At 40.6% G+C, this 23,194-nt stretch overlaps 1 protein-coding gene across 2 annotated transcripts in view; it reads right to left on the reverse strand.

Annotated features, from left to right (window-relative positions):
* Positions 1 to 1,806: 1,806 nt before the first annotated feature.
* The window catches only part of grm5b (glutamate receptor, metabotropic 5b), a 66,956-nt gene continuing 45,568 nt past the window's right edge, over positions 1,807 to 23,194 (reverse strand). For both annotated transcript variants that reach the window (XM_010732302.3, XM_019254750.2), the window contains exons 7-18: positions 22,505 to 22,740; positions 21,619 to 21,740; positions 20,796 to 20,920; positions 20,492 to 20,660; positions 19,990 to 20,116; positions 16,831 to 16,948; positions 16,445 to 16,631; positions 15,705 to 15,863; positions 15,140 to 15,265; positions 14,528 to 14,710; positions 13,424 to 13,590; positions 1,807 to 11,320 (exon numbers count right to left, since the gene is read on the reverse strand). In XM_010732302.3, coding sequence (XP_010730604.3) covers positions 10,237 to 11,320; positions 13,424 to 13,590; positions 14,528 to 14,710; positions 15,140 to 15,265; positions 15,705 to 15,863; positions 16,445 to 16,631; positions 16,831 to 16,948; positions 19,990 to 20,116; positions 20,492 to 20,660; positions 20,796 to 20,920; positions 21,619 to 21,740; positions 22,505 to 22,740 — 2,803 coding nt within the window. In that variant the 3' untranslated portion in view covers positions 1,807 to 10,236. The remainder of the gene's footprint in view (positions 11,321 to 13,423; positions 13,591 to 14,527; positions 14,711 to 15,139; positions 15,266 to 15,704; positions 15,864 to 16,444; positions 16,632 to 16,830; positions 16,949 to 19,989; positions 20,117 to 20,491; positions 20,661 to 20,795; positions 20,921 to 21,618; positions 21,741 to 22,504; positions 22,741 to 23,194) is intronic.

The raw sequence follows: 23,194 nt of genomic DNA on the forward strand, positions 1-23,194 counted from the left end.
CTAATCATGTTTTAGTCCCACTTGATGGCAGCTATGTGATAATTTCAGCTGAAAGGGTTTAACGGTTCATATTGTGTCTAATGACATCTCTCAGCAGTACTAACACCCTTTTCCCTGCTTTTTCTGTGCTCTGTTACCCGCATTCATCACTCGGGGAAAAGAATCCAAGAGCAGCGTTTCATTAAGTCGGAGGTGTGGGTGGAGCCACTCCATCACAGAGTGGAGTTGGCCACTCGAACCTTGTGGTGTTAATGTTACATCCTTCACATTTAAATTAAGTCCTCTGGAGTGGCTTCACGGTCAGTTACCTCAGCCATACGCATACACCTCCACACAACAGAAGTGTGCACTGTGGAATGATGTTTTCACCTTCATCTACATATGTCCATGCCCACACATGCATAACTATGTATATACATGCTGCAAATATATGTCCACGCACATCCTGACACTCACTGATAACAACACACTGACACCTCTTGCCCACGCAGACTTTATATATAGAGCCAACATACCATTTACATGGGAACAAACAACACTGACTACAGTAAATCTATGTTGTGGGATGCTGTACTAAGATTACTCACCGTCTTACCTTGTTTGATTCTATTCTTTTCTTTTTTTTAATGCCATGCAAAAACTCATACTCTCTAGAGACATTTCAAGGCTTCAGAGATCATACCAGGGGTCTCTGGGTCTTTAAAGATGCAGCCGCCTCGAATTGCCAGCTGGTCCATGACAGCTCCATGACAGGCCCTTGCTTATCTGATTGGATCGGCTGGCAGCCAGCTGGGGGCAGTAATTGTGAGTGGCTCAAACTGAATGTTCATTTGACTTTAAATGGCACAATCACATTTTTCCGTCACTTGAAACATGCAGGCTGAGACACTTACGGACGGTATTATTATGATCTTTGATGCTCTTGTGTGAATCACTGATTGCAGTTAAAGTTATAAAGTTAAAGTTAGAAATAGTTCAACATTGAAATACGCTTAATCGTTTTCTTCTACAGTCAGCAGCCAGTTATAGAAATTTTGCTGTACACAGACACACATGAACACTATCAGAAGTTAATACTGATGCAGTTACAGCAGATACTTGAATAAATCCAACAATGACATGTTGATCACTGCCCAAATTGCCTCAACTGTAATACAAAAACATGTTGTATACCTGCTAGTCTTTTATTCCCCCTTTTTCATATTCCTACCATTTATTTATTTTCCTTTCCATTTATTTGAATAGCGTGTCACTTGGAGAGACCAGTTTCTGTAGCGATTAGAAAAATAAAATAAAGGATGGTGGGAAGAAGGTTAATTGGGGAGACCGGGAGGAGATGGGATTAGAGAATGAAAGATGGCAGGGTAACTTTACTGTCCTGACCTGTACGCCTTCAGTTAAATGAGTGAAATGTTTTGGGGGCTGTTTCAGAGCGGAGCTGTATTAATCTGGCATGGTGGCTGCCACGTCACTGTGACATTGAAGTAGATGGAGGAGGATGCAAATATCATAGGAGCTGTCAGGGCGCTGTCTAGCAGCCTCCACTGACTGGGTTCAACATGTAGGCCAGAGACTCACAGACTGTTGAGTTCATTTAATGTGGGCGATAAAACTGGGAGTTTTTCCAACTAATGGATGAAATAAAATCACATGATACTGGAAATGTAAGGTGTGAAAAATACTTTCTCAACTCAAAGAGGTGTTGACTGCATGCTCTGTATGCTGCATCTTAGTGTGGAGTAAAATAACTGGAACTGTCTCGTTATATCACAATTTACTAAAAAAAAGATGGAAAAGACAAGGGGGTTAATCAGAGTTTTTTAATAATGATTTCAATAATGATTCAAAGGTACTCTGTAGTACACTTACACAATGATTTATCAATGGCAAAAGAAAACAAAAAACAAAACCTTTTCTTTCTTTGTTAGGTTTTCGCCCCCACACCATATCCCACTCTACAGCACTGCTGTATGCTAGTCACACTAACCAGAGGGTCCACGAACTGTTGATTAGATCCCAGTAAGAGAAAAACACAAAGAGAACCATTTCATCTAGAATACACAAATGCCCTGTGATGTTTTTGTTCCATTTTAAGAGGGCTACTCTAGCTCTGTCTTGGTGCTGTGAGTGAGAGTTTGACAGTGAGTCAAGCTATGGTGACTTTTAAAAATACACCTGTTAATGGCAAAGTGCTGTGGCAGCACAGTATTTCTGGAGAGAGGAATAAGTGCTCAACAAAAGACTGAATCTATTTCCTTACCCAACACAGTTATAAAATCCTGGTAATATGGATGTGCAGCGAGCTAGAGCTGCCTTATGCTCGTCTGACTTCTAGTGCTCACTGTTTTCCCTTTTGCACAGGCTTCTGGAGGCTTGAGGTTCTTCTCAGATCCCATTAATGCATCTGCACTTCCTGTCTTGCATCTCTTCTTTGTTCATGAGTTCCTTCCACTTACAACAAAGCGAGAAAAGCAAGAACAGAGGAATCAGAGTAAAACAGCCCTATGGGATACAAAGGACAACAGTGCTGTGAAATATCATGAGAAGTTGTTTTTAATCAAACATTTTTTTGCCAGCTGATACTTCTGGTCTTACAGCATGTGTGGTATCAACCCCCGAAAACATCACCTACGATACACACCGACAATAATGAACCATATTTATGGATTATACCCACAATTTTGTGGGGAATTTCATAGCAGATAAATAAGCATATTTATTGGCTAGTTCTTTAATCATGCAATGTTAAATGTGTTTTTTTATTGCTCCAAAACAACAACAAAAAAGACACGTCCACAGATGATGTGAAGCCTCGCTCTGGACTCGTTTCTTGTGTCCTTTGACAAAACACTGTGTAGTTATATTAAAGGTAGAGGGAGCATCCTGCTAAAACTGCCCACTCTCTGTTCTCTTTACTGTTCCCAATGGCCACAGATTAGCCCAGAGAGCTGTCTTCACAGGCATCACTGTGGGCCAATTTGGATTGAGAAGATAAAGATTCATTAATTGGGAGATGAGAAGAACTTTGTTTGGCAAAAACAACTGCCAGGTCTGTTGGGAGTGCCCAGAAAGCCTGTGAACGAGGCCCCAGTGTCAGTGACAAACAATGTACAATCCTTTAGATGCATTAAATATCAAACCTTTCTGGGAATAAACCATTTTATAAAGCCTGAGGCAAGTCTAAAGCTAATTTGTGGGTGAAAACAGTAATCGAACATAAAAATCTGCCTGAAGTAGACGTCTACAACCCCCCACTAAAAAGCCACTTAGAAACATACTGTATTTTCCAAACAGCTAGAGCCATATATTCTCACATTGCACATTTCACAAAGCTGAGTGAAAATATTAAATAGAGAATTAAATATCCAAATATAAAACCATCTTCCATTATCACACCAATATAAAGCGTCAAATTACATTCTACAGTTCTGAACATCAGAGGGAAACAAAAAGCGAAAAACAAACCACAAAGCTTTAAAAGTCATGTTCATTCAAAGTAATTCATTAACTATCAAATATCCCTAAGGGTGGATAAACACTACAAGGCCTCCTTTAGAAAATGCCATTGATAAGCAGTTTACAATACATATATTTATGTCATTTTAATTTTCACCAGTTTAATCAAAATTTCTGTAGTGCAGTAGTTATCCACCCGTGTGTAAAAAAAATAATAATTAAAAAATGCAGTAGCACTTAAAATAAAAAGTTGGCACTGAGTGGAGGAGCCTATGTTAACAATGCTGTGATAAAACACCACCAAGTCTGTGGAGGATACGCTGCTATTCAAGCCTGACTTTGTGGTTATTTTTTAAATAAATAACTAGTATAACATTTAGCCATTTTCTGCCTGGAGTCAATAAATAAATCAAGATACATTGTTACATTCTGCACTCTCAGTATAGGGGATTCAGCTCATTCCACTCCCCTTTTAATTATGTGTATAGTAACCCATCATCATTTTCTTTTCATCAAAATGAAGAAATAACCGCTCCAATGAGCTTGGTCGTATTAAGGTTTTTATAAATCAGTGTTGTAAGCAGATTGGAACACGGCGCCTTAATTTATATGCAGATGAGTTGGATTTGTTGACAATAAGTCAAATTTGTGTTCTTCTCAGATCATTTGCCTCAGTGTTTCTGAAAAAACGCAAAACACGCACATTTGCTTACAAGCTTGTAGAATATCACAACAGCTGAAATCAGTAATTAAACGGGATAATCTCGATTATCTCAGTAAGAATGTAAACATCACTTCTAGGCAACATTCATCTCCTTATCGATCCATCTCTAACAAACTACTGTCAAACACAAAATAGAATCTTATCAGAATTTAAAGTATGGGTATTAATGGAGATTTCCTTTGGGTTTGTGTCCACAGCAGGACTATGAAGAGTATAAAAAGAACACAGCATGAAACCATGTTCAAAAGAAAATCAACTACATGCCCTGCAATGGATACCTCTGAGTTATGTGGTGTAATATCACAGCTCAGTTTGGTTTAATACTCTTAGAAATAGAAATATGGGATTTTAGAAATATGAGTTGGGGTTTTTTTCAACTAAATATTTCACAAACCATCAATACACAATACTGTAAATTCTGCAACGCGCCTGCTCTGTATGCAAAACAATAATGCCCTACAGACATACACAGACCTGCTTAATAAGTTATTCCATTTTCTCTCAAATCCTGAAGTCAAATAAATTAACACAAACTCCTCTCTTACTTGTAATCAATATAATACAGAACTTAACTCCACCTCCTCTGCACTATATAACCTACTCCGACTACCTAAATCATTTTAATCTATTGGCTGAGGAAACCACCGCATATTAAAACACACACATGCTCTTTACTTTGTTATAAAAAGCAACATTCAAATCAGCAGCTTCAGACAAACTTACAAAAATACTGATGATTTTTTAAGACATCTAGTTGTCAGTTTCATTAAACCGTCTGCGGCAAAAGTGGATTCATCCGGTATGCAGACATTTTACAATGTTGTGTACAATTTAGATGAGAGTGTAAACGCCTTTAGTTTGTGCTGACACCGCAGGTACTGTCTATAGAGTACATTTTGCCTCAGTCTGCACATCAAGTGTAAATACACGTTTCAGTCTGAATGTGCCATTCTCAACAGCAGCAGGGCCAGGTGTCGATCCTCAGTTATCAATATTTACTCCATAATGGGTGTCATTAGGGTTTTATTCATTCTGCTTATCAGTTTGATTTGTGTGCGAGAAAAATAAAAACACTGAGAATGGCATTAACATAAATGGATTTATCGCTTGGCAGGTAGAGGGCAGAGAGTCTGGGTGTGGTTTAGGACAACACTCTTATTACCTCGCATAAACATGCTGTGATTTACTCACTTCATTAACACTGTTAAAAGGTAAGAGGAGATTTGTGATATCTACAAAATTACACTCACAAAGGTGTCCATCATCATGACACATTATAATAATTATGTGAGAGCCTGTGACAGCGGGCTGACAAAACAAACTTCTCCCAGCCTGTCCTTACAGCGCATACAACCATATGCCTATGCAGTGTTTACACAGTAAACATAGTTCGGTTTTCTGTATCAAATCAAACAAATATTCAAGCAGGACAGGGGGGAGAGGCTGATCCATCACACAGCACTGACAGTCAGATTGATGGAGCCCAAAATTAAACGTTTCGTGATACTCTGGGTCCTTCAGTCACCAATCACCAATCTGCCCACAGATGCAGCTTTCCACAAATTACAAACTGCATCCTTAAACCCAGGCTTGTGTACAGTGCTAACAAATGTGTGACAGAGCCCTATGATTACGTATATATCTGCCCCTAAACCAGGATTTAAGGATTGAGAGAAAAGAGGGAGCCCTTGATGGACTGTGGGCTGGTTTTATATTTTCATTCAAAAAGGTATAAAATAAATGACCTTGTGTCTTTTTCTCTCCCAACAGCAGATGAGCATGCTTGGATTAAAAGTATTTTTGAGCGCAGGGATTATCAATCCAATTCTTTAGAGTGCATTTAGGAAAATAAGTCAGTCGACAGCATTTTAGGTGGACGTCATCAAGAGATCACCTTCCTGGAGAGGATAAGATTTTACTCATAACCATCATGTTTTGGCTAGAATACGAGGGGAAATATCTGTGACTGAGATCAACCCCAGATTAATGTGAGTGGTAGCTTTTTCTGATCCTTGAGGTAGGCTTAAAATGCAATGAGCAATGGTACTATCGCAGAAAGCTCGCAGTCTGTCAACAAACTCTGCCTTCTGCATCACTCCTGTACTTTAACTTGACTTCTTTCGTTTCCATACTGGGTATTTTTTAAATCTCCACCAGGTTTAAAAAAAAAAGAAAAAAAAAGAAAAAGTCCCTGACAACTAAGGAGATTGGATTCAAATGCAAAGAGGGCCTGAAATCGTATTTTATAAAAATGCTACAGTAGATGACAGATTAAATTCGATCTCCCTGTGGCTCAGTGAGTTTATGTTGAGCTTAAAAAAATCAATACCTGCATTTTTTTTTTTTTTTAAATGAAGCCATGTCTCTGTTAGTTTAACTTTTCCTGTTCAAAATAAGCCTGCTGCTACGTATTATTGGTCATGCGTGGCTGTAATATAAGACGTCACAGAACTGAAGCATTAAAGAGAATAAGATAGCGGTAGATGTAAGAGCTGATCCTGTCTTTTTCTGCAGAGGTAGTACACAACTGTCGAGCCTCACCCAGGGGGCTGATAACACGCAGCCGAAGTGCTGAAGCAAGCTTTCTGTTACTCTCTCAGCATGTTTTAAACACTGTCAGTGACAGCAGCTCTCCTCCTCAGCAACATCTCAACAATAGCACTCCTTCATTTTTTGACAACAGGTCAGAGCCCAGATTGTTTAAATTACACAAGTAGACGTGGAGGTAATGATGCACAGACAGCACTTTGAGACAGGAACCATTTATGTCAACACTTATGACCGACAGTTCTTGTTTCATGCTTTTTTCAGGTGTAAATTTCTATCCCTATCATGAGCAAAAGTCTCTGTACAATTATCTCAGATGTTGATTGTGCGTATCCACATAGATTTTTTTCCCCCACATAGTCTTGCTCTGAGTTGTAGAGACATGCTGTATCTACACCAGACCAGGTTTGCGTCTTAATTAACTGGAACACTTAAAAAAAACAAAAACAATTAAAAACCAATTAATGGCACACACAGATCAGCCCCTGAAGTACCTCACACTGCAGCTATGTCATTGGTTAATTGGACTGTGACTAAAAGTTTAGATCAGAGGCTGAACCAGGAATACACGGTGGGAAATGTGGAACTACATGTCAAGAAGATAGCACTGCAAAATCAGGGAATCGCACCATCTTATGTTACGAGAAATGATTACGTGTCCCTCTCATCACATAAAGATTCAGAGAAAATGCAAAGAAAGACGTCAACTTCTCTACCTGCCATCTCCTCCGTTGAATTGTCCACCACAAATTGCAGAAGGATGAAAAAGAACAACAATCTAAAACTTTGATTATGATTTAAGAAACCCCCTCAGATGTGCACCTTGTATACGTATGGATAATATTGCTTTTACACTGGAAAATGTGGAATATTTATATAGAAAATATCCAAAACAATAGAAACAGTTTTACATTTATATTTTTTTCTGTTTTTTTATGAAACCACTTATTTACCCACAAGCTAGTAAGCTAGACCCACACTAACCCCTTTGGCACAATAATCATATTAATATTATTATTATTATATTGTTGAATTACAAGACATTTGAATAGGAATGGTCACTCACACATTCAGAGTAGTAACACAGTTTTTGTAGTCGTAACACATATCGGTACTGTATGATGTCATAACATAGTTCAAAAATGTCTTTTTTTTCTTCTTTTTTTTCACCTTTGTTGATATGTAAATAAAATTACTTTCATCTGAAACAAAACAGAACTGTCTTTGCATGCCCTTAGTATTTACAGAATCACTTTGTCTGAGTTTGTTCTTGCTGGCTACTGTAGAGCAAAAATACTACACTCACAAGGAGAAATCAGACAGACATCAGGCAGCTGTCACAGCAGATGAATACATATGCTGCGGAAAATATGGAGATTGTGATGGACAATAATACTGAGTTTTGTTGTGATACCATCAGCCCAATTATCTTTAATTAAGTCAGATATAGCGATCCATGTCTTTGCTGCCGACATTCCTCATAAAATGTCTAAAAATGTTTGTGTTGTGTATCACAATCTTCTGACTCAAGTTTTTTTTATTGACTTTGCTGAGTGTTTTCCTCTGCGGAGGGAGCTGACACAAAGCCAAGGCCCCATTTCTCAAAAGCATCTTAGTGAATGCATTCATCTGCACATTTTATATCCCAGTACTGCTCTGAGTACTCACAAATTTTAAGTGTTGGCACATGTTAAGTACAATACTCCATTTAAAAGTATAAGGTTTTGACACAAATCTTAAAGAGCCAGATTAGATACTTAGGTTTTTGCAGTATTTTGCAAGTTCAGCTCCATTTACCCATCTGCACAGACAGTTATGACTGGAATATTAAGATGCATGAACATCTTGTGCTGAAGTTTTAACTTTATGCTCTCTCCATATAACAAAACCCTGTCTCCAAAGCAATGATATACTGTATGGCCAAATAGAAATAGAAGATGTAATTACCAGCTGGATTACGTTCACTCGCAGCATTTTTTTTCAGTCCAGGAAGCCTGACATTTGGGATTAGTCTCATTAGGCCAATAGATTCAAATTCTGGCAATCCACTGATTTGCTTCTGTATTTCAGATGATATTATTCTCATGTCTGTCCATTCAATTTGAACCTCTTTTGTTGTTCTGCCCCTCTTTGTTTAAAAGAAAAATAAAATATTCTTAGAAACTGTGCAACAGATGAAGCTGAGGAGGAGGAGGAGGAGGAGGAGGAGGCTCTCTCCCAGCTTGAATCTATCAATCTGAGCCCACTCACATAAGAGATGTTTGTGATTCCAATTAATCCCATTCAAATACCTCTGTTGATAAAACAGAGTGACACTTGTGTCCTGCAGACACACTGTAAAGAGAAAATGTCATGACAGATATCCAGCTAAGCCTTACATAATGCTCTGTTAAACGTTGAACACTGAAGATAAACGTTGAGGTCAGATTTCTGCCAACAATCCACCTGTACAAGATTTAATGACTAAGATGTTGATGGTAACACAAGGCCTGGACTTGTCAATCCCTCCTCTCCCTCTTTCTCAAGTCACAGACAGACGGGTACAAAAAGGTTTGGTCCCAACTACTTCAGGAATCATGTAGAAAATATACATTCAAACTTCTGAAGAAAACAAAGTGAAAAGAGTAGAAAATACTGAAATACTGGCAGGATGAAATAAAGCAGCAAGAGAAAGAGGGACTGAGGAAAAGAAAGCTACGTGGTGGGAACAGATTGGAGAGCTGAATGAGTAGAAAGATGCTTTTGTGAGAAACACAATGCACTTTTGTCAGAAGCATGTTGGATTTTGTCACCACAGAAAAATCCAGAACCTCTTAGATATTTACAGTGATTTCCCTTAATTGTATGTGTGTGTGTGTGTGTGTGTGTGTGTGTGTGTGTGTGTGTGTGTGTGTGTGTGTGTAAATATATATGTGCCCTTAATCGCCTCTGTTAAGTCCATACAGGCTTTAGGAGTCTTACCTCATCAACACTCTTCGCTGACATGATGCAATTACAGTACCACTCATTACCTAAGATACAGCAAAACTATACCCCTGCACTCAGACACACTCAGACACACTCAGACACACACACACACACACACACACACACACACACACACACACACACACAATCTCTAATTAGTTGATAGCCATGTTACCTTAAGGCCACTACCCAAACCTAACTGACACGTCGCTCTAGACCTTTCTGACTTTACCAAAATTGACACCAAAACACTGCAGAGTTATAGTTTTTCAACTCCTCACACTCCACTTGTGAGAAACAGCACTAAGGAAACACAACGTGGGCAAGCTTTTTATACTTGCATCTCACCGCAAACATGTAAACACAAACACAGCAAGACTGTCACAGCTTGGTGTCTTCACAAACCAGCCGTCCATGACTCCTTTACTTCAGGTTTTTACTCCATGAAGGGACGAATGGATTTCAATCTCTCCATCCTCTTTTCTCATGTTAGCCGAGTGCTCCCCTTCGCTTCTGTGTTTTCTTTACTCGTCATCTCTGCCTCACAGTGAGGATGAACTCTGGCTGTAGTTTCTGAGCGTCAGTCTGCTGTACCTGGGCGAAGGGGGGGAAGGGGGAGGATGGGAGGGGACTGGGGGGAGACACAGACCTGTCTCTGAGATAGGTGAGCCACTACTAGATGCCAGGGAATCGCGGAAAGGCGACGGCGGAGTCAAAGCAATGAGCTCATCTTCCAACTCCGCCCTCCTCAGAGGGGAGTCAGCGAGGCAGGTGATCAGTCCTCCTCGCATTGGGGAAAGAGATGGGGAGGCCTGGGGGTGAGGAGGTGGCAGGGGGTAAGGTGAATGAGGCATAGGGTGAGCCAGACAGCCACCCCGGCCCCCCAAGCTGGACTCCACGGGTGGGAGGGGCTGGACGTCAGCGTAGGTGGTGAGGGTCGGGGGCATCTGGATTTCACGGGGCAACAGGTATGGGTCAGTGGGGTGAGGCGAAGGAGGTGTGTGTTTGTGCGTGGTGTGCGAGTGCGTCGGAGAGGGTGACAGCATCATGCTATTGAGCTCTGTGATGTTGGCCGTGAAGCGGTTCACCACACAGCTGATCTGATCCATCAGTGAACTCTGGGGCACTCCCGGGCGATCGTCCATGGCAACCAATCGACCGTCACTCCCGGCGACACCGGAGCCACTGCTGGAAGGACCACAACTGCTGCCGCTACCACTGCTGCAGATGCTGCTCGGGTACTGTGGAATAGCAGTCATCTGAGGCTCCTCCACAAAACCTGCCCCGAGCCTCTGGCTGACCGTGCTGATCGGCGAAGGCGTCTGCGGCCGGTAGGTGATCGAGTATCGCTCCTCTGCTTCAGACAGCTCATAGAGGGTCTTGTCTGTGACGGAGTCAGGATGACTGGGCAGGGACGACATGGAGGGGAGGGAGGGCAGAGGGATGTGCGGGGGCATGTCTCCCCCTCCACAGTAACGCTCCTCAGAAGTTTTAGAGAAGGGCTTGATGACGGCAGTCTGATTGTTCTCCTTCTTCTTGATGTGGAAGGACAGCCGCTGCCAGAGGTGGTTGCCACGTGAACCGCTGCGCTCCGTCTGCGCCCAAGACACCGATTTACCATTGGAGCTGGAGGACAGGAAGGCAATGGAAAGAAAGGGGGCGTTGTTTTTAGTACTCTGAGGTTAATTCGAAGTTTATTATGTCATTTGTTTTTGTCAAAAGCAAACAACAATTCTGATATAAAAATATAAATGAGAAGATACAAACACTTTTATTATTTTTTATATTTTTAGATTAGATACAGTAAAAAGTAAAAATTTCTGAGCTGTACATGTTTAACATTGTGTATAGGTCCAGAAAAAAGAGAATAATATTATTACATTTTAAACATTTCTTTCACTTCTTCCAACAGCAGACTCTCTCTCCGCAACATCAACATATTGAACCTCACTCAGCCATTTCATTAAATTAAATACAGTAGTTATGTAATTTATTATTTTTGTATAATTTTATATCTATTTCGAATGTACATGTGAGATTTCTTTGTAGACTAAATCATTTACTGTTATAGCTAGTTATAGCAGCTTGTAAAATTATATTTTTGTTTCTCCAGTAAATGTTAAATTTATTGTGTTTTTTTTCTACATGATAAAATACTATAATGTCAAACAACAACAACAACAACAACAATTAAATGTATTTTGTGGAGCAAATCTAAAAGGCATCAATTAGCATTATTAAATCCAAACATATTTAACTATAGCCTTGACTTAACCACAGAAAATCAGTTAGACTAAATATGCGGAGCAATTTCATTACAATAAATCTTCTGTTCTATTTCTTCCGACAGTGTGTTTCTTCATTTTTCTCTGTCAGCTTCTCTCTTCCTCTATCCTATCTTTTTTCCTCTTTTCTCTGCTTCACATCAGTCACAGCACTGTCCCCTGCTTCTATCCCTCCCTATTTTTTTCTCTCCTCCCTTTGTCAGGTTAATTAGTGTGATTAATCTATAGTGGGACTTCTGATTAAACCTCACACCACCGTGGCTAGGGGTGAAAAGAACTCAAATCACCCTGGAGACTCTGTGATAGTCACGTCCACACATATGCACGTCCACACACACACACGCATGTACATATGCTGCACATGTCAACCTGCTTCCACACATACAGAGTGCTGTGATCTACTCATATAGGACGGGACTACAGAAGGCTTTGGAGGCAGGTGGGACCAGATCAGGCCTGCTGAAACCTGATTGAGCTTATCTTACAGTTACCATATCCAGCTCAGGTGTGTGGTGAAGGTCAACCACACACTCTCCAGTTCAAACGTTTGGTTCAAACATCAGTCAAATATCTCCTTTAAATATTTCTTCTTTTTCTCTTCTGTTCTGCTGGTTTCATGTCTGTCAAGGCAACAGCTTCCAGCCCTGCACTGAGGAGATAGACAGCCGTGCCAATTACCACCACCCACAGAGGAAGACAGGACCAAAAGAGAAGGAGAGGAGAAGAGGGGAATGAAAGGACGAAGATGGAAACACTCCTGACATTTCTCATAAGAGCGTGATTGAAATCTTGCCTGCCAAGCGGGGTGAGCTGAAGTAACCTGCTGACAAACGAAAGTGTGTTCTTGTCTTTTTTCTCCCCTTTTCATTCTAGCAAGTGGCTGTGCGTCACTCCCTTTGTGTCCTTTGATCGGTTCCTTGTCACCGTAGATGACTTGTGGATGGCTTTAAGCTGGGTGTGAAACTTATTATGTCTCTTCTTTTCACACTTCCATTAGCCTATTCTTCGCCTTGCTTTTCATGTCTCTGCCCATTCCTTCCGTCCTCTCTCCTCTCAATGTATTCAGATTCCTCTTTCCAAATTTCTCTTTACCCTGCCTTCCTCAATTCACTGCTCTCACTCTCTCCTTCTTTGCCATGTCTCCATTAGGCAATTGTCTGCAGTTCATGATAGGGTCAGAAGAACAGTCAAGTGGACTCAAGGGAGTTCAATCTTGCTGAGAGCTCGAACACACACGCATGCACGCGCGCACGCACACACACACACACACACACACCAACACACAGAAACACACACACCATAAATAGTCTCAGAGTGGGGCCATTACAGAAATGGTGCCTTTGACTGTAAGTGAGGAGTAACCTGGCATTAACCTGGCCAATAAGCCCTTTAGTGTATATATGCACACACACACACACACACACACACACACACACACACATACCTGAGTGTCTCTCCAGTAGACCCTCTGCGTTTCCACAGGTTGACCAGACTTGAAGAACGGCTGGCGGCTGACGACGATTTTCCATCGCCCACGTGCATGCGCACCACCGTGCTGGTGGTAAAGGCACTGCGCACGTTACGCTCTGGTTTGGCTAGAATGATGTACACCTGATATGAAAAAAAAAAAAAACATGATATATGTTATTTAAATATAGCAGAGCAGTCCCAAAAAAAAGCTACATTTAATAATGCACAGAAAGAACAAAGACTAAATCACCGCTTCTGTTTTTGGAAATAATTTGATGTTGATGTCTGTCTCCACAAGACAGTCTTTTAATAAATGTTCTTTTTAGAGGAGTGGTGAAGGCTGTCGTGACTCACTTTTTTAATGTAAAACTCTTAGAGATAAAAACACAATGCTCCAAAGAAGCAGCAGCTAATTGCTATTATCGATTGCATTTTCGCTGTTTTTAAAGCACAAACTTTTTCCTTGAAGCTCCACGGGATTATCTAACTATTATAAGTGGGAGAAAACATGGTGCGTGATAATATTTAATATAATGCAGGCATTTGGGGATAATGTAATTTCAGGTTTCCAATTATTTATTCAGAAACTTAACTTGAACACTCACTTTCAATTACATGGTGTTTACTGGGAGTGCTGCCTGTGCTTTACTATTCTAATAACAAGGTTACTGTTAGACTGTCGATATGGTTGCAAGCGACAAATATGTACTGCATGAAAAACATGAGGACATTTGCCAGGAGGATGAGTAATAAAAAATAAATGTATAGAGCGTTTCTAGGACAAAAGACGTAAAATATTCACAACACAGAGGGACCAAAAAGTATTTTTTTATACAGAAGTGTTAACTTTTAATGTGGCTTGAAGTGTTAGTACTGTTGTTATGGTTACCTGCAGTTAAATATATCTTGTGAACTGATTTAGACTGATTACAACCAGTGTGTTTCCCTAATATACACTATTAAAGTACACCTGTGGAGCAAATCAGAAAAAGGTTTAAAGCAGAACCTAATGTTTAAGGAGACTGACACGTGTGGACCAAAGCAGTGAATGAGTGGAAAATAGAAACTGTGGACTTACCTTGGGTACGAACATGCAGCACAGAGCCACAGTGGCACTGAGGCTGACACTGAAGCACATGGTGATGATTTTGTAGTTGGAACCAAAGTAGATGGGTACAAAGGCCAGCCAGATAATACAGGTGGTGTACATGGTAAAGGCAATGTACTTTGCCTCGTTGAAATTAGCAGGGACGTTGCGTGTCTTGGAGAGAGAGAAGGTGCCAGAGAGAAAACAGAAGTGAGCAAATACTACCGTTGTTGAATCCTTCTGTGGACACTGCTGCTAACCTCCCCGTTATGTGCAAGTGAAAGATGGAGTGAGAACCATTCCTCAGTTTGCTGCGGCGTTCATACATTTAATTTATTTACTTGACGTGCAGTGTATATCAGCTTTTGTCTACCTACCTGCTCTTGCACTCTACAGAAAATGGATGATTGCAGGCTACTGATAATCAAACACTCACTTTATAATGTGCTCGGTGTTGAAAGGTTGTAAAACAGTAAACACAAACAGTGCTTCAATCATTGCTTTTCACATTATGTCTGTGTTTTCTAACATATAGCCATATAAAGCAAGAGTACACATGCCTTTTTAGGTAGCAATGAACATTAGTTACAAATACTTCAGTACCTTGAAGGCATAGAAGGTGCAGCTGAGTATGAGCAGGCAGTTGTATCCCAGCGGGGCAACCACGGCCAGGTTAGTGGTGTTGCAAATGAGGTTGACCTGGCGGATGCTGGGATAGTCATGGATCACCTGTAGCGACAGAGGAGGAAATGAGCCATGACAATGCTAAAAAGCTTAAAGAAGGATTTGCTACAGGCATTATTTATTTTCTTCCAGGAAACTGTGAATGATGTTTGTTAAATAAGCAACAACAGTGGCAATTAAGGAGATCTAACAAACTAACACTGCCATTCATTACACTGCCAACATCCGATGGCAAATATTTAAAGTCTGGCAAAGACTGACCACAATGTTTAAGTGCTTTGGATGAAGAAGAAAAAATGCATTAGTCGAAGTTCAAACAGTGTGATACCTTTTAATCAATCTACTCCTGTGTGTCGAAGAGTCTTAAAAACATCAGTGACATAATAGAAAAATCTACCTTTTCAATTCTTTGTTAATTAGTCGCGTTCTTCAGTCTGTCAACGAGCCACTCTTGCAATGACGCACGCCTACACACACAGCTTACCTCAGGTGGCTCCATGAGAAAGAGAGCCACGATGATGCTCAGCTGCAGCAGTATGAGGAGGAAGGCAATGATGAGCTGAGCGCACGCAGACATGAAGCGAGGTTTCTTTGTACAGATCTTCTTCTTGCTGCCTGCCAGGATCCGAGCGATGCGGTTTGTCTGGGGTCAGATCGCAAACAGTCAGGATCTTTTAATGAACTATATACTGAACATAACATATTATGGGCATCTGCTTTCTGTATTTCTATCTTTGTGCAGACATATTAGTGAGAAACACTTTGAAAAAAAATATATATAGTATATTTCACACAGAGGGCATGTGATAAACTCAAGGTCATTTCTTCTGGGAAGGCTATTGCATTTCGCTGCAATCGTTAATCTTACCTCCCTGTTCCCTCAGCCCTCATTCCCAAAGCCCCATGGGACATGGGCAGTATAGACCTTTGCCTTGATGTATTATGGTACCCATATCCCCTCACTCTAATCATTAAGGAATGGAATGGATAACAGTCTGCAGTATCAAGAGACTGTGACCCCTGTTGTTTGTCCCCGCTATGTTCTGATTAGGTCCACAGTTCTGCTTCTACCCACAGATGTATCCATTGGATGGAGATGGATCTCTTGCTATTCCCCACAGGCTACTGATGACCAACACAGGTTAGTATAGATCTAATGACCTCCAACAACTGCTGCTCCCTACATCTCATGTTTATTCCACAAATCCTTAACTCAGTCTTCACCTTGGTGACAAGTGCAGAGTAGCTCATGGCAGGTGACAGGCCTATTCCCAGTCGTTGGAGGTAGCAATGGATGACGTGAGGTTTGGCTATGAGGCTGAAGGTACACAGGTATCCCAGGCAGATCCCTGCCAGAATGATGTAGCACAGCTCCCTACTGGAGGATTTCACGACTGGGGTGTCCCGGAACCTTGAACACGGGAAACAATTAAGTGCAGAAACACAAACATTGAAGTGAAGACATTCACACACATGCATGCTGTGTATACACAAGAACGTAAACCAACGCTCATGAAAACAGTGATTAAAAAAAGAATAGAAATGTGCAAAGTGGATATGATTGTTCAGTTAATATATTTACCAGAGATTAAAGATGAGCGATTCTTTACCTGATAAAGACTGCAGTGACAAAGAATGTGGCCATTTGCCCGAGGCAGGCAAAGACCACAGCAGCAATGGGTTCGGGGTCTCCCCAACGCAGGTACTCCACTGGGATTGAGTCACAGCCTGGGGATAAAAACAAATGTGGAGGTGCATTTCTAAATACAAAAAAATATATCAAAGATTTGTATTGCATGTGTGTAACACCTACACCAAACATCTCAACTGTATGTTTACCGTCATTCTTATGTTCTCTCTCTTTCATTTGTTTTTTTTATACAATTTTACATCAGGCTTTGACTCACATCTGACATGGGCTCAGTGTGCAACTTTTATTTTCCGACCAACAAAACTCAGTGTTGGACCCACAGGTGTTGAATTTAAAACGTCAATGATAAACCAACTGAGCAGCACCTTGCATAAATAGCTTGCCATAGGAATTTTATGGTTTGGTATAAAACACATGATTAGGAAACACGTGTTTATACGTAGAGTTCTTTGTGTAAAAAGGCATATCATCAATGCTTGTGTGTCTATTTGGGTGTGTGAAAATGTAATGATTAGTTATCATCCGTCCTCCATCATCAGACCATCAGTCCAGTATCAATCTGGAATCAATCCATTATCAAAATACAAATATTGTACCCATTGCTCAGCATGCCTTCTTAATTATTCACTGTTGTTCTCTCGGTAAATTTTTTTTTCTTTCATTTTCACTACCTTACCACTTATATCTGTCTGCATGTTATGTGACCATGTAATACAGACTTCTCTGTGGTCAACGCCTTTTTCTTACGCCTCTGTGTCTGTATTTCTCCCACCTTTCTCCCTAATTCTTTTCCTCACTCTTCCTCCTAGGCATCGAGATAGTGCCATTAATTAAAGGGACAGTTCTAATTACGATCCATCTTAGCACTTGCTGAAATTATCCGGCTGGTTGGTCTAGACATACAGTAGCAGCAGAGTCACATGTGGACTCTTTGTAAAACGTTCTGTCCTTATACATCTTTATTTTCTCTATCTTCTCCCTCTCTCTCTTTTTCTCACTTTTACTGTTTTACTGACACACACACACACACACACACACACACACACACACACACACACACACACACACACACACACCTGTTCATACAGTGCTGTAAATCACAAGGGGAGAGGACGAGACAGAACAGTCATTAAAAAATACTTAAGTAATTTAATGACTTTGTCTTTAACACGGTCAATAAAGTTTATCAACTCAGTCGTGGTTAGGTCTACAGGCATAAGCAGCAGTCTAATTGCTGAATAGGAGCCAAGGGGACGGTAACAAACAGAAAATAAGTCAGGCTAACGCGTTCTGCAGAGGATGTAAATCATGATCTAAAACAGTATGTGGCATTGACCATCATGTAATGCAGAAAACAGAAAATAAAACATACATATTTAGGGTCAAACTGAAGCAGCTTCACAACAAATTCACAGACAAGAATCTTAGGATTTACTTGTATGTAAATATAACTGTTCAACATCATGGACATGCTTTTTACTACTTTAGCATAGCCCCTTTTTTGCCTAGCAATGAGTGATGAGGACCACACACATGTGAAAATGTAGCATGGGAGGAAACTATGGACCTGGCTGAGAATATAGCTACAGTTAATCCAGACCAGATACATCTAAATGTTGGGCTGAAAATCCCAGTCCCATCTTTTTCTCATGGGGTTTCTCAAAACTCTTATTTCACAAAGTCTGCAGGAAATCGTGTTGTGTTTGACCCCAAGCCAAACTGGTGCATTAAGGGATGTGGGACTGTTTGAAAGAGTTTTCGACAAAACTTTATATTGATTGAACTCCCCCAAACATTCCTCGACTTAGACTGTGGAACTTTACTGATCAGTGGAGAGGCTCAAATCCCAAAGCTAATCCTCCCTTTTTCTGCTCCTTTCACTCTCCCGGGCTGCTGCTTCTGTCAGAGCCTCTCTCCATCTCCATCTCTCTCTCTTTCAGATTCACCTTTTCCATATATATATAGGTTTCTACATCACTTTTCTTCTCACTCTCTTTTCCTCTATTGCTGTCTCCTAAACTCTCCTATTGCTTTCTATAGTTTGCACACTCGCTGCACCTCTGCACCTGCCAGCTGAGACCCTGTTCTATCTCTTCTATTCCCACGGCCTCTTTATCTCTCCCTCTCATCATCTCTCACACTCTTTCTTTCTTTTCTTTTTTGGCCTGAGGGAGAGAGATCAAAATGTCTGCTGGAGGAACAGGACAAGCAGTTTTGTTTACGCCACATTATTACTGTTCCATACAAACCCCACTGGGGGACATGCAGCACTTATTGTTGATGAAATGAGTCACATACACGTCATACTTGCACACATGAACTACACAAAGTAATACATGGGTAACCTCAAGCAGGCTTACAATTCTTTACCTCCCTCCTTTTTCACTTTTTTCTTTCTCTTTGTCATTTTCTCACTGGTTCGCTCCCTGTTTTAGTTTAAGGATGGTACTGCGTGCGGCAGCGAAGCTCAATCTGAATTTTCAGCAGGCCTACGTTCATGTTTTAATCATTGAGCTTGGTGAGGAGCTAGCAAGCAGCATAATGAGCAGCTGAAAGCATAACAAGGCAATATCCAACCGCTTCGAACGCAATGGAGGGGAAATAAATTTTCATTGCAAGTGAAATGTATTCTCATTGAAAGCTACTCGTGATGCAGAATAATTAAAACATTGGTGACCGTGTTGGCAACAATTAAAGGGATGAGAGAGAAGGTGGAGGGGGTGGGAGGGAGAGGGAAATTGTAGGGAAGGGTGAAACGGAAGGATCATCCCTCGGTTTCTTTCTCTAATGTATCTGGTGCAGGAGTTGCTGTGTAATAATATGCTGTAATGTAATGTCAGGGAAACTCATCTCATTCCCTTAAACATCTTTTATCCTATGACCCTGCACACATACTGTACATGCACACACACACAGTATGGTTTCCTCTGAGTAGCATCACTGCATTGATATCACAGGATTGTATGCAGGAGCATAGTCACTGTATTTTCATATACTCACCGGGGTGTTTCTATTTAAAGGTTTTCTATTTTCAAGTGTTGTTTAAATAGAAATGCTTCTGAGATTGCATTTAAAAGATAAAAAATAAACGCAGAGACCCAAACACAAAGAGACTGACCTGTGAGGTCATCAGTTGGCCAAGAGCCCAGTTCACAGGCTCGACAGGTGTACTCGTCGAACACAAACTCATTTTCTTTGCAGGGAGTGCACGTCCAGCAGCAGCTCACCTCACCTTTACGGATCACCTGAGGAGACAAAAGAATGTGCAATGTCTGAGTGCACCTTTATCTTTACATACACACAGTACATGCACTGTATGTTATGTAGACCGTTTTATTCCAGTAATAATCAGAACGACAATGCATCATGCACCCATCGTGCTTAGAATTTAACTGGCCCATAAGATAAATACAAATTTAAATTCATTAAGTAGAGGTAGACAGACTTATGTACAGTAATAAAAACAGTTATTTATTATGCATAAGAAAATGTGTCGTGTACAGGATGCTGGATTCACAATTTCACCTTTAAATAATTACTGACTACTTTATATATTTGTTATGGCATAAACTTGGAAAGCCTCATGTAACAAGATGTTTTTTATATATTGGATATCTTACCTTAATTTGTCCTTTGTCACAGGGTTCACTGCAGACTGACTTGATAATGGATTCTTTGTTTGGCCAAATTTCATCATCATCTATCTTCAAGCCTCTGTTATCCCAACTGCCAACATTAATGTAGTCGTAGTAGTCCTTCCCCATCTTTTTGAAGTTCATTATTTCATACCTGTGGATAAAAGGTACATACACAGTACACATAGAACACATTAGCATTCAAATAGTCATGCCATATAACCATGCAACCCAAAAGGCCACACAAAATGAAAACTTCCTAACAGCATTGTTGAGTTACACTGCATACCTGCCAGGTGAGTCTCCGTTCTCATCAAATAAGATTCCCTCCCCTGACACGCCTGTGAAGTTGGTTTTCATCAGAAAGTCCAGCAGTGTGGCACCATCTATAGGTCGCATGGCATCGCAGAGGCCCTTAAAATACATAAACAGTCATGTCACATCCAACAGAAATGTCCTGATCCACAGTTTAAGAAACACTCACAACAAAACAAGTCCCTTGGGAAATGGGGGTTAATGGTCATCCATGTTAATAAAAAATCAAAGAACTGAAAGTAATGGCATATTAATGGTCAAAACATTCATTAGTATATCATAATTATAATTACTGTACAGAGGGTCTAATAAAATTTAGAGATTCCTCCACTTTTCATGAAAATTGAAATGTGCAGTAGCTATTATTTTATATCATGACTGTCCCATTCAGGTCAATCAGTGCAACAGCGAGTTAAATCATAAAGTTTAGTGTAAATATGACCCGTGTCTGAAATATTACTGTCCAGTTTACATGTCTGCAGGGATAAAATCTAAAGTAGTTTTCACAAAGTTACAACTTATGATCCAAAATCTGTGAACATTAACAAGAACTTGTTTCTAAAATTGTTTCACTTTTGTATTTTTTGTATCTTAATTCCTAAACTGGCACATAATTAATAAATAATGTTTATATATAATATATATTCATCCACGTACTCATCCTGCACTGTATATGTAGTTTAGTGTGACAATAAGGCAAAAACGGCCAGCATGGCAACAAATATAATATGGTCTCCCTTAGTCTCCTTGGTTTGTCCTTGTATGTCCCTCCATTTATCTATCAGAGCAGTACCTACCTGATAGCCTGGGCAGAGTGCCCGTTGCATGTTATGCAGGCCATATGCCATAGAGTAGATGGCATTAATGACAAACCCCATCTTAGTGTCCTGTGCATACTGCTGCCGAAGCGACTCCCGCTCTGCAGAGGTGGGTAGGTTGAGTCGGGGGAGGGGATGAAAAGAGAGAGGCAGGTATATCAGAGAAACTTAATTTCTCTTCTAGTTTTATGAAACACAGTCTGCTTTTCCCACCCGACATCAAAGACCACTCTCTTTCCTCACATTTTTTTCTCATCAACCACTTTCCACCTCCACATCTCATTTCTTTCTGCCTCTTTCTGTGTCCTGTTCATTTGTATTTCATGTCCCGTTTCATTAGAATACATGAGACCTGACTCCCTTTGATGCAGCTCTCGCACACCATTTTTGCGTATGAATGGAGAGAATGAAACAGAGAGAGAAAGATGGTGGGAGACGGATACAAAGAAATAAAGGGAGGGTGCACTCACAGCCACAAGGGATATCTCCAGATGAACCGGAAATCTGCATGTATCCATATGGTATGTGTGTAGGTGTGTGGGTGTGTGTTCAGCCAGTCTGTTTGTATGTTTTGTGATTGTATGCTCTTTGTATTAATAGTGGCCATTATGAGAAACTGTCAATAAAAATGCAGATTGCTAATGTAGCCGGTTTTGTTGACCCAAAACAATGCAGCCTCTCTGTTTCTCTGTACCCCAGATGGTCACTGTCCAAACAGAAGCACAGTACAGCTGCAAGACCCTGTGTTGTCTTTGTCCATACTGCTACAGGTGTTTGCAATATATATAACAATAATAATTACTCTGCCATGAAAAAAAAAAATTACGTAGAATTGCCGTGTATGTTTGCTTGTGTGTATACTTACTGCTACAGGTGCGGTTGTATTTGCTGTTCTCCTGTGGGTGGCCTTTAAGTCGACAGTGGAAACGATGCTGCCAGAACTCGGGGAACCAAGGGTTCCTGAGGTTGTTCTCAGGGCGAAGTTTAAGGTAGTACTCATCAAACCACTTCACATCAGCCGACTGGAGCTTGATGGTAATGCCACCGGCCGCTTCCCTAACATAGCCATCTGTTACATCATACCGGTCCGCCCATCCATCACTGCAAAGAAACACAAGGAAAAGACGAGCAGAAAAGTTCAGCAAACTCTGAGACCCTGTGTGAGTTCATCTGTGTTAGTGAGAACACCTGCTCCACTGTTTCATAATCAAAACAAAGTTTGCATTGTTTCTTCTCAATATGACGTGGAATCATTTGATTGTTCCCAAACACTTCTGCTGATTATGCTTCACGGGATATTTAGAGAACATAATTGAACATTTTATGCTTTTCAGACGTCAAATATTTTGTGAGGAAATCGAGGTGGAACTATGTGAGCAAAATTCCTTCGAGATTTTTGATCCTACTATCATAAAATAAGGTTGAAATAATGGAATGACTCAATGACAGTCTGGACTGCTCGAATAAGCCCCCCAGTAGCCAACTCTTACACCTTTACATGGTCTCCATTACTGTTTTCTATAACAGAACCTCTAATATCTAAAAGGATCCCTCT

The sequence above is a fragment of the Larimichthys crocea genome, chromosome VII (assembly GCF_000972845.2).
Source record: "Larimichthys crocea isolate SSNF chromosome VII, L_crocea_2.0, whole genome shotgun sequence".
Taxonomy (NCBI): Eukaryota; Metazoa; Chordata; class Actinopteri; family Sciaenidae; genus Larimichthys; species Larimichthys crocea.